The 12,328-nt window shown below is 45.2% G+C and overlaps 1 protein-coding gene across 1 annotated transcript; it reads right to left on the bottom strand.

The window, feature by feature from the left end:
• Positions 1-2,129: 2,129 nt before the first annotated feature.
• CCDC190 (coiled-coil domain containing 190) lies at positions 2,130-8,814 on the bottom strand. Its single transcript, XM_034667229.1, is given in 5 exon segments — positions 2,130-2,399; positions 2,401-2,775; positions 3,046-3,169; positions 7,488-7,686; positions 8,738-8,814. Coding segments are annotated over 4 exon segments (897 nt in total). The 5' UTR covers positions 7,684-7,686; positions 8,738-8,814; the 3' UTR covers positions 2,130-2,197.
• Positions 8,815-12,328: the final 3,514 nt, after the last annotated feature.

Raw genomic sequence — 12,328 nt, 5'->3', positions numbered from 1 at the left:
CCTGGAGCTCAGTAGGCCTTGTGAAGATAAGGGCTTCGAACTGTCTTTTAGAACGAAATGAATTAGGCAGCAAAGGCCCCCGACAGCAGCTTTCTGCTTGACTGTGTTGAGCTGTGCCAATGAAAGTAGCGTGTCTATTGTATCGAAGAAGGAAAATGTATTGGACTCAATGATAAGAATAGAAAATCTGTGTGGTTAGAAGATTTATAAATGCACAATTTTGTGGCAACTAGGGACCTGTCATTTGAGATAGAGGGGATAAAATATTGGAGTAGGGAGCACAGACAGATCTGGGCCTGTCTGATGTATGAAGACACAAGCACAATTATGGTGAGGACCATGCCGAATGTTTATTTTTCGAGTTCACAAGACAGGGGTGTACGTGGAGTGGGGGGTTTGATGGTGTGCGTGGAGCAGGGGCGCACACCGAGGCCATGCTTCCAGCTGCCTTGGCGATGGTCGCGTCCTTCAGTGGCTGGCCCAGAGCAAAGGCCCACAGAGAAGCGGGATAAATCATTTTGAAAACTCACCCGTGGAGTGTGATCGTAATGGAGACAGATGGGGTTTAAGCAGCAGACAAAGAGGAAGGACACATAATAAAGGGCTGGGGCAGTTTGCAGTGGCTTCTCTACACCGAGGGACCCTGTCCCTGCTAGCCCAGTCACGGGCCAGTGTGAATAAATGAAGTGTCCGTGAATCAGTTTTGTCACTCCGGCCTGCCTTCGTTGGTTGCTTTGCTTCTTGGGGGGAAATGTTAGAGGAAATGATGTAAATTGTTTATTTATTCTTTTATTAGGATCCAAAAAGTGTGATAGGAGCAGGTGGAAAGCAGGAATGAGAAAACTGAAGTGGAGCCACCCGGGAAAGAAGGAAGGAAGGAAGGAAGGAAGGAAGGAAGGAAGGAAGGAAGGAAGGAAGGAAGGAGGGAGGAAGGAGGAAGGAAGGAAGGAAGGACGGAAGGAAGGAAGGGCAGACTGAAGGAAGGATGGACTTCGGTGGGTGAGCAGGTTTTATTTACAGAACCTATGAGGATACCTATTTCCAGCTGCATTCCTGTCCCCACTGTGTTATAGGTGAAGACGAGCTCTGTCCTTTGGCCAGGAGGTGGCACCATAAGAACCTCATATAGGAAAAGGGGGGCGCCAATGTAAGCAGGACCCTTCATAGTTCTCCTTTCAGGAAAAGTCCTCAGTATAGATTCCTCGTTCTGCTGACATCAGCAACATGTGCACCCCCCCCCCTTAAAGTGTTTTCAGAAGACTCATCTCTCCCCTCATTTCTCATATACTTGTATTGCTCATTCAGTGAAAGATTATATCCCCGTAAAAGGGAAAAAAAGAGAAACCTGAGGGTTTGAAATAAAATTGACACACACACACACACACGTATATACACACACACGTATACACACATATGTATATACACACGTATGTGTATATGTACACACACGTACACACATATACACGCATGTATATACACACGTATGTGTATATGTACACACACGTACACACACGTATACACACATATGTGTACATGCACACACACGTATATACACACGTATACACACATATGTATATACACACACGTATGTGTATATGCACACACGTGTATACATGCACGTATACACACATGTGTATATGTACACATGCATGTGTATATGTACACACACGTATATACACACGTATACACACATATGTATATACACACGTATGTGTTTATGTACACACACACGTATACACACATATGTATATACACACACGCATATGTATATGTACACACGTATATACACACGTACACACACATGTATATACACACATGTGTATATGTACACACATATGTACACACACGTATACACACATATGTATATGCACACGTATGTGTATATGTACACACACGTATATACACACACGTATACACACATATATATGCACACACGCATGTGTATACACACACGTATATACACACATATACACACATGTATGCACACACGTGTGTGTATATGTACACACACGTATATACACACATGTATACACACACGTATGTGTATATGTACACACACGTATATACACACATATACACACATATGTGTGTACACACATGTATGTGTATATGTACACACACACACACACGACTTACTGCAGTTACTTGAGGCACGCATCTTTTTAGCAAGTACAATAGATGTTCTTGTGAGGTTATGCTAGGTGGTTAGAGATGAAGGAAGCCCATGCTGTCCTCCTGGCTGGAAGGGTTCCTTGTGCCCAAATATCTCCCCGATACTAAGCAATCTGTCAGACTCAGGGGGAACCCTGTGCCATAGGTAGTGGGCGTTTCTGACCTTCACAAACAGCTCTGAGAAGGTAGGTGTTACGGGCTCATCTTTCAGATTTTCTGCGCATTCCCTGGGACTCAGGGGACCGTCTCCCAGCATTGGGGTCTGGCTTTAGGCTGGCATCCTTTGATCTGGCCTCGCCAGTGTGTGCTTTTCCACTCTCACCAGCTGGGCTGGAACCAGGGCCTTGGTCTAGGGTGTTGATGGGGACATCTTGATCTTGACACAGAATAGTGATGCCCTTGTTGGAGTCTTTGCCCCTTGGGGGGCTTAGACAATCTTTCTGTAGGGCTTATGGCTTTTCTGCTCTGAAGTGGGAAGCTTTGTAATTTTGAGACAGTGCCTGTTCTTTTCTTTTCACGGAGTCCTTTAGGCCAGCGTGACGGAAAGGAGGCATCTGGGACTTGGTTTTATATATTTCTTGGGTCATATTGGTGGCCAGTGCTCTGGGGAAGGAGGTAAAAAGAAGAAAATCTCTGAAAAACAACAAAAAGCCCCCTATTTTGAATTCCCCAGTTGTTCAACCATGTTCCCCTTCAGTATGGTATCAGCGGAGGTCATGCAGTGGCTGAGAAGGGGTTGGTCACAATATGGGGAGGTGTTTCATTGCTTAAGGAGGAAAGGCAGCATTTTTGCAGGCAGAGGATGATTTAGGGAGGTCAGTTGGGAAGAGGGATTCAATGGCGTCTCCATGAGTTTAGTAAGAATTTTCTTACCTAACTTTATTAGCCTGTAGAACTCCATGCTTCTGTTCTCCTGGCGGTAAGGGCACAAGGACATCTTCTGGTCTCTTCTGAATTCCACTCCCCAAATAAGAGGAGAGCTTTTTCTTGATAATATCTGCTTTGAGTTAATGAATAAGTGTTATGGGTTGAATTCTGTCTTCTCTGAGTGTCATATATTGAAGTCCTAACCCCACAGCACCTCAGAATGTGACCTTATTTGGAGATAGGGCCTTTACAGAGATAGGCCAAGTTAAGAGGAGGTCATTAGGGGGAAGCCCTAATCCATGACTGGTGTCCTTATCAAAAGGGGAAATTTGGACGCAGAGACGCAGATAGAGGGAGGGCAGTGTGAAGGGATGTAGGGGAAAGATAGCCATCGACACTCTGAGAAAGGCCTGAAAGAAGTCCTTCCCTCACAGCCTCAGAAGGAAGCAACCATCCAGACACCTTGATCTTGGACTTGTAGCCTCCAGAACTGTGAGGCAGTAAGTAAGCCACCCAGTTAGTGGTTCTCCCTTACGAAAGCCCTACAAACTAACCTAGTAAGAGGAGGAGGGAAGGGATGCTGGACCAGCAACGGGTTCTCTGGGCAGCGATCCAACATGTGAACACCCTCAGACCACGTTGACAGCAGGCCGATCTGGCATGCTGGATGAAGACAGAAGAACTGACAGCAGTTCCCCAGCGTTGACCTAGAACATGTTGACAAGGATGTAGAAACACTGAGATCAGAGGTTGAAACTGGTGGGAGGCCCAGGGAGGTTTTGTTTGCATGTTTTATTTGGCAAGCCTGGTGTTTTCAAGACAAAATAACTGGGTGTGAGCGATACCCAGAGATGGTGCCCTATTGTTTCCTTCACCTCAATTATGTGCCCTCCTACATGCCCCAACCGTGAGTTGTAACTGCCGGCTACAATGAAGTGGGTTTTTCACTCTTTGAGTAAATGTTTCAGCATCTTGTAGTCATGGCTGCAGTGGAGGACCCAGCTGGTTTTCAAGACACCTCACGAATTGGTCCCTAGGGGTTGGAAGCCTTGTGCTGGTTTGGGAGTGAGTTCCCTGGATCTGCGCTGGAGCGGGCAGGCACCAGGCAGAGGGAATATGACCGGATAAGAGGACTAGAAATCCCATTCCACTCCTAATACTGATTCATCTCACACTTCTTTGCGAGGTCGTCAAGACAAGAGACAGTCTTTTGTGAGCCCTGCTTCCTCTGTTATTTCCTTGAGTGTGTGTGTGTGTGCGTGTGTGTGTGTGTGTGTGTGTGTGTCTTATCCATGTAAGAACTTCATCTGTTTCCTATAAACCAAGAGATTTGAAGCTACTTCTCCCGGCCAGGCCATTCTGTTGACCAATTGAGCCAACAAGCTTGGAAAAGAACATCACTTTCCTCTGGAACTTGATCTTTCTCCCGTGTTCCCTTGCAGAGGCATTTTACCTACATGCATGCAGCTCCCCAGCTCAACAAGGATGTCTGAATGCCTCCTTTGTGCCAGGCAGTATACTCTTGACGCTGGTTTTATTTCCCCCTGGACATATATCATTAATCACAAAGCTCTGACAATTCTACTTTCTAAATATCTCAAAATACTAGTTTTTCCTCACATGGCCAGTTCCCTAGTTTAAGGCTGAACTTGGGAATTCCCTTTAACGTTGCAGCGAGAGTGAACATGCAGTCTCCCCACTCCCAGACCCTATAGGGTGAAATCTAAATTCTTTTGCAAGACCTATGAAATGCTTCATGATCGGAGACACCGCCCCCACCACTTCGCCTCCACACGGTGCTTCACCTTCTCCGCGCCCGTTACCCTCCTCAGTGCTGGACTCGAAGCAAGCCATGCTTGTGTGCGCACCGCGTACATACTGTTCCTTCTGCCAGGAGTGGCCTCGTTCCACGGGTCCTCATGACAAAATGCACTCCCCCCACCCCCATTCTCCTCTAAGATTGTGCATACACACTGCCTCTTTTGGGAGATCTTACCTGAGGCCCTTTGGTAGACGGGGATCTCCTTATGTTCCTGCCCTCCTTTGGAAACAACTCTAATTTAGCAATTAGCATTTTCTATCATAATTTTCACAAGTATGGCTCCCTTCCGGTTTAAACGTGAGCATCTGGAGGGACCACGTGTTTTCATATTTACATTCCTGCGTCGATCGGAGTAGCTACAAAAGTGTTTTGTACAGTCTGGTCCACAGCACAGCTGTCCTACAATAATCTGCCTTAGTATCAGCTCAGTTAAAATGCAGGTTTTTGAGCCTACTTCCAAACTGCTGATCCACGTCTCTACAGATGAGGACTGGGAATACGCATGTTAGCCCGTCTACCGACTGGCATGTGGCTGAAGCCCAGTAGCATTTCAGTAAATGAATCATGGGGAAATATTGCCTAGTACAGTGCCTGATAAATATCGAGACTTAATATATATTATTTCTTCCCCTTTTCCTTATTTTTTTCCCTCTTTCCCTTAATTTTACTATCAAGAAGTCTGAGGCTCAGAAAGAATGTGACTTTCTAAAGGACGTAGAGATAGAGGCCCCTGAATCAGTTCTTTGCCTCCTGGTCCAGACTCTTCCCACACCACCTGTCACTGAGGCAAACATCTACTCAGCCAGGACAGCCACCGACCTCGGCCTGGCCTCTTGCATACCTTCCCTGCCCCCCTCCGTGAAAGTAGGTATCATTCTAATTTGTTTTAACCATTTATTAAATGGAAATGGAAAACAGAGAAGTTCAGCCACTTGCTTAGAGTTATCTTTTAGGCCCAAAGCTGCGGGTTAGAAATGATTCCCAGGCCAGCTGTTTGGACATCACTCTTTGTTCTTGTGTCCATATATTAGCCGTGTAGACCTAAACAAGTTTATGTCGAATCACGACACCTGGCTTTCCTCCGGAACATGCTCCAGCATTTTCAGAGCTTCCGAGTTCCGGCACCTGCCTTCAGTGAGAAGGGGCTGCAGTTTTGCAGAGCTGGGGTGGATCCTTTCTAGGCTGAATTTTGAAGTAATATCAAAATCAGATTATTTTAATGATGGATGTCGTTTCTGCAAACTGTACAACTATGTCAGTTTTTAACATAGCAGTAGAAAAGTTTAAGTCCTGTAACCATCTTTTCTTGATGGATTGATTAATCCATTGATTAAGTGATAAGAGTAAACACATAACACTTCTTTCGTGCTTAGGTACTGTCCCAAGTGCTTGCTGAATCCTCAGCTAACCTCACGAGGTGGGGAACATCATTTCCGTGTTACACTGGAGGAAAGTGAGGCACAGGCTGGTCCAGGAAGCCCCCCAAGGCCTCACAGCTAGTAAATGAGAGTCAGGATTTCAACCCTGACAGTCTGGGTCCAGAGTCTGTGTTCTTAGCTGCCATGTTTTAATGGGATCATTGAATGGGGTGGAGGGGGGGTTCTTTCCCAGTTTTTATTGAATGGTGTAGACTGCTCTGGAGGGTCTGAGATTCTGGACACCACTGTGTAGTCCTTGGCCCCGTGATGATCATAGCTACTAACTGGAAACTAGCTTTTGAGGTTAGTTCCATTGTTCTTGTTATTGCTACTTAACTACTACTTATCTCCGTTTATTGGATAGTCTTCTAAGTGATGTGTACATTTGGAAAGGGTTATTCTTTGGAGACAGGAGGTTTTATGGAAGAACATTATTATAAAGAAGATGAGCACACGGCTTACAGGTAAAGAGGCCTCTTTCGTTAAACAACAGAAATATTTGCGCTTTGACTTACAGAGTCAAAGAAAACACAGAACCGATATACCACAATTACTCCTTTGGAATTTTCCAATCTGAGCAAAATCTGCAGGCTCTAGTGTGAACACACATTAAAGTACAAGGAGGGTGGCTGAGAAGTTCATGTCACACAAAAGGCAGGAAGGGCCCCAGTCTCATGGGCGAGCATTGAAAATGGCCCAGTGCTCCTTGCCCAGCCCATCGGAGGGCATCTATCAGCCTGAGGATGTTGCTCTGTGGTTGCTAATCCTGGGGATCTTTTTTTTTTTTTTTTAACATCCCTTTCTTAAGGGGACTGACACATTAAACAGTTGCTCAATCAATGGCTGTTGACCAGGCATAGACATGAAACCAAATTCACCCAGATACAGTGACAGGAAAGCAGAATGAAAAACAAGGTAAGAAGGAAACAAAGGACTTAAGCAAGAGAGAGAGCTCATTTGAAACACAGAAGTGACTGGAAGCCTGAGAAGTATGAGCTCGAAAAGGCTTGCTGATGTGCTGCTGCAGCGAACTGTGTAACCCGGGGAGGAAGGAGGGCAGGCCGCCTAAAAATCCACGTCAGGTTAAGTTCTTGCTTTCTTGGTAGCCAGGTCTCTGAAAGAGCCCTTGTCCTGAGGTGGGGTGTCACTCTGGCCTCACTCAGGCGGTAGCTGGCCACCCCGCCTGCTCCCCACCCCGGAGGCCTCACCTTGTTGTAACCGCTGCAGTTCTTTCTGGAGCTGCCTCTGCTCCCGGGTCAGCAGCTTCATGTGGTTCAGACAGATGTGCTCCAGCCTCTGCAGTCTCTGGCGGAGTCTGGCTTCGGCCTGCCTGGAGCTCTTCCTCTCCAGGTGGAAGTGCTTAGACACAGGACCCGTGACCATGGGCCTCTCCATCCTCTTCATGGTCTAGAGACAATAATGCAAGATTCTGTCAGGCACGACTAACCTGATAGAGCAAGATGGGGGGCCCCTGACCCCTGGCTTTTAGTCAGGTCAGTGTTTGAATTCTGTGTTTCTGAAGCGACAGCTATCCAGTCAGATGAAGGCACACTATTGGGAAATTTTGCCCTATACTAATGAATTCCTACAGCGATGCAGACGATGCAGGGGAAAATTTTTCCTCTGAGGCTCAGTGTCCTTGCCAATAAAATAGTGATAAATGCGAGGCCCCTCACATAACCCCAGTCAGATTGCCGTAGGGGTCAAGCATACGGACAGCTCTTTGGGAAAAAAATAGAAACCCTTTACTTACATAAGGCATTATTCACCCAATAAGAGAGTCTCTTCCACTATTCCTTCAAGGCTTCCAGAAAGCCTGCTCAAGGGTCTGGAAAGGATCTGGGACTTAGGGCCAAGCCATTCTCTGGGATTCACACATGAATGGGTCCACGCAGCCTGTAGCCTATTGCCCCAGGTGCTATGCTAAGTGCTGCCGGTAGTGGTGACTGAGTCATAGTTCCTACCCCTAAGGGGCTTTCCGATTTGTTACTATAGAGTCTAATAATTCCACATCAACTCTGAAGAGTAGGACCCTACTGGTTACAAAACAGTGCAGGCATCCCACACCAGCAGTCTGGGCAGCTGGGGTGAGAACAGTTGGGTTGGACACCCTCACCCATCTTCTCAGAGCTCTGGTCCTCTCTGCACTTCCGGTATCCCGATGGCCAAGCCCATGCTGGCATCCTCCTCCTGGCAACTCTATCACACGCATAGGCAGGACACACCTTCCTCTTCTTTGAGTTCTTCATGATACTTATTTCAGAGCTAGGAGCACAGTATGTGCCCAGGATATAAATGGATTGCTCTTGAAGGAGCTTTGGTGATAGTAATGCAGGAAAAAGCTTAGTGTTGAAAGGGAGGATAAGGTCTGGACCAAAAAAGACATTTTAAGACAGCTTGCTTTATAGTCTAAATTGTAGACTAAACTTTAACCAAAGGACAGGGGAGTAGCACTTACCTACAAACCCAGAGTTCTCACCATGAGAATGCTGCTTGTATCTTTTGCTATGTCAGCCTGATCTGGATGAATGAGCTTGTTTTTCTTCAAGAAATGTAGGAGTTTGGTGTTGGGGAGTGCAGAGGGAGAGGCCGTGGGGGAGGGAGAGTGTTGAATACACTTAAAGCTGTCTCCCATGCCACCTCCGCTGGGTAGGAATGCTAGCTCCCTGGACATGGGCACCAATCCCAGAGCTCTAAATAGCTCTGTGAATTGAGGAAGCCTGCCAGCTTCCAGCCGTCCCCTAGTGGGGCCCACAGTGCTTAGTCTGGGCTGTGTCCATGGGAGCCAAGAATGAAAGCAAGGCGTGTTTAACTGTGTTCTCAGTCTCTCTTCTTCCCCATCCCTCCCCCAGTCCCGTCTCTTTTTCCACCTCATTAGCCATACCCATCCCTCCCCCCACCCACCATGCTCATTCGGACTTCTTGGAAATCAGGTCAGAGCCCTAAAGAAGGCACCTGTTTCTTGGTTTTGGTTTCTGGGGTTTTTTTTTTTTTGGGGGGGTCAGATTGTGCACATTTTGTGCAGGAGAGTAGTTAATTTTTTTCATCATTTTCCACACCATACTGACTTTTCTCACGCTTCTATCCATATTGTGTACTTCAGAGCTTACTAAGGCTTTCTGTTGTGACATCAGAATTAGCAAAGTTAACTTTAAATTGACTTTTGTGATCACAGTTTGGACAGCTGCAGAAGACCAGTTGAACTATTGGTTATAGAACAGGATACTAACAGGATTTTTACTGTTGCCTGGGGCTTCTTGGGAAAACAAGAGCCACTCCTGTGCTACAGTCAAAAGAGAACTGCCAGCACCAGGGCGCATTGATCCCCTCAGAGTTTACTGTGAGGAGCTGAACAGGCTGTATTACCCAGAGCCAACAGCTAGCAAACAGGCTATTATAAGGAGATTACTGCGGAGAGGAAAAGGAAAACCATTATTCATTCTCTCAGTAGGAGGTAATTCCTTTCCCAGCCCTTCCCACCTGGTAATCTCTCACCTCCAGTATTTAAATGAACAGGGTGGGGTTCCAAGAACACCATCCTGGAGAATGGAGTGCCTATGCCAGCAGAGACTGGCAGCTCACTCCCCAGCTGGATTTGATGACCCACAGAACCACAGAGTTTCCAACCCAGCCGTTTGTTGCCACCGGGGGGGGGGGTGATGATGGTGAGGGGTTTCTTAGAAAAGCTGGTTACTCCATGTCATCTTGAGAGAGAGAGAGAACTGAGAGGGAGACTTGCAAAAATAATCCAAGGCTAGAAGACAGGAGTGAGCCTTAGTGTGGTGAGTGTGCAAGGGAATGGTGGCCAAACCCATCCTAGTTCCCCTTGGCCCTTCGAGAGTGCCAAAGAGAACTCCAGCAGTTTCCTGACTCTTATGTGAAGGACCAGAGGGCTTATATAAGGAAGCAGAAGCCATGGAAGACTCCAGGTCAAATAAAGTAATACTTCACCAAAATGGGCATAGAACCATAGGCAAGGTCAGAGGGAGCAGGGACAGAGAGATCTGATTGAAGGGGAACTTCCTCATGAAAACAACACATCTTTCTTTTTTTTTTTTCTTTAATTTTTTTGAGAGGGAGAGAGAAATTGAGAGCATGAGCAGGGGGAGAGGCAGAAGGAGAAGCAGACTGCCTGCTGACCAGGGAGCCTGACTCTGGGCTCTATCCCAGGACCCTGGGATCATGACCTGAGCCAAAGGCAGACACTTAACTGACTGAGCCATCTAGGCACCCCCAAAGCAACACATCTTAAGAGCAGAGGACAACAGGAAAGCATGGAACATCACTGGTCAGGGAAAGACCAGCAATGGCCACACAAGCAACAGTTATATAGGAAGAGGTCTGTCTCTTCTATTTTCCTTTGATCGCTCAACCTCAGAGGGGTTAGATATTGAGAAGACAGGGAGGGGAAGTGTACGAAACAGGACTACGTTCCCCATTCCGCCCCAAGGGGTTGGAGAAGGAAAAATGATAAAGCAGTTCATCCCTCTCCTTCTCCAAGTCCCTTGGAGTCTAATGAGGGAAGGGTTTAAATTGTATATGAGATTGGCACTTCTAAGTGGACTGGCCTTTTTATAACCAAAGTGGCCAGAAATGTGGAGAATCTGCCCACGATATCATTAAGGGACAATCAACAAAGGAAAGGAAAATCAACAAAGACAGTGATTAGAGATATAAAATTGTCATTCCCTTATCATGTCCTTCTGTCACCACTAGGGAAAGGGGAAGTTTCAACTGCTCATTAAAACAGTTATGATTAAAATAAATTTTACAGAATGGATTTTATTTATTTGCACTCATGCACTTTTCTATCTCTCTGTTTTATCTGGAGGTAGCATCCTTGTGTAGTCAGACACATCTGAGATCAAATAATTCTGTCATTTAATAGGTTGTTTGACTTTATTCATTAATTTGTCAAAGCCCCTAGTTTCCTTATCTGTAAAAGGGGTTAATAGTATCCTTAGCATAGGACTTCTAATAGAATTGAATGAAAGGATAAATGAAAAGTGTTTGTGCATAGTAGATGCACAATAAAAGTTAGCTCCTGGTTTCTAGCAAAGATGGAGTAATAAGAACTAGATTTACTCTTCTGTATGAAACAATTTAAAAATCAGACACCATTTATGAAATGATTTGTTGTTGTTGTTGCTACATTGGACATCAGGCAAATAGTATGGCAGTCCCCAAAAGAACAGAAACATACCAGGTGATCCCTATTATTGCCACAGCGAGTACTGCCTAGGAAGAGGTTTCAGTCCACATTGCAGGGAGGGGCAGCCAGGCATGGATTCCCTGAGTTGAGGAGACAGAGCTAGAAGTCCCGAAAAGCAAGGCAGCCAGCATCAGCAGGGTGGAGTACCAGATCCAGAAAGCTCGATGATTCCCAAGCAAAAGAAACATGAATAAAATGACTCCAAGGGATATGAAGTCTAACTGCTAAAAAAAAGTAACAAAGAAATAAAGACAACAATTACCAATATCAGAAATAAGAGAGAGACATCAGTACAGATTCTACAGATATAAAGAGCTAATAAGAGAATATTGTAAATAAGTTTATACCAACAATTTGGCAAATTAGATAAAAAGACAAATTCCTTGAAAGACATAAAATGCCAAAGATCATTTAAAAAGAAATAGATCAACTAAATACCCTTAAACAGATAAAAGAAGCTGAATTTGTGGTTGAAACCTTCCCACAAAGTAAACTGAGTTATTCTACCAAACATTTAAGGAAGAAATAATACCAAGAAATAATACCTATTTTACAGAAACTCTCCCTAAAAATTGAAGAGGACACATTACTTTACTTTCCAATTCTTTTTATGAGGCTAGCATAACCCCAATACCATAACCACAAAAAGACATTACAAGAAAGGAGTACTATAGAACAACATTCTTCATGATCATAAATGCAAAGGTTTTGAAACATGGTCTATCATATAAAATATATAAAAAACGTAAAAAAGACAATTCATTGTGACCAAATGTGGTTATCCCAAGAATGCAAGGGTGATTTAACATTGAAAAATAAATAAATGTGGATCATCAT

This window comes from Ailuropoda melanoleuca, chromosome 8 (genome assembly GCF_002007445.2).
Source record: "Ailuropoda melanoleuca isolate Jingjing chromosome 8, ASM200744v2, whole genome shotgun sequence".
Lineage (NCBI taxonomy): Eukaryota > Metazoa > Chordata > Mammalia > Carnivora > Ursidae > Ailuropoda > Ailuropoda melanoleuca.
This window is presented reverse-complemented; position numbering and strand designations above follow the sequence as displayed.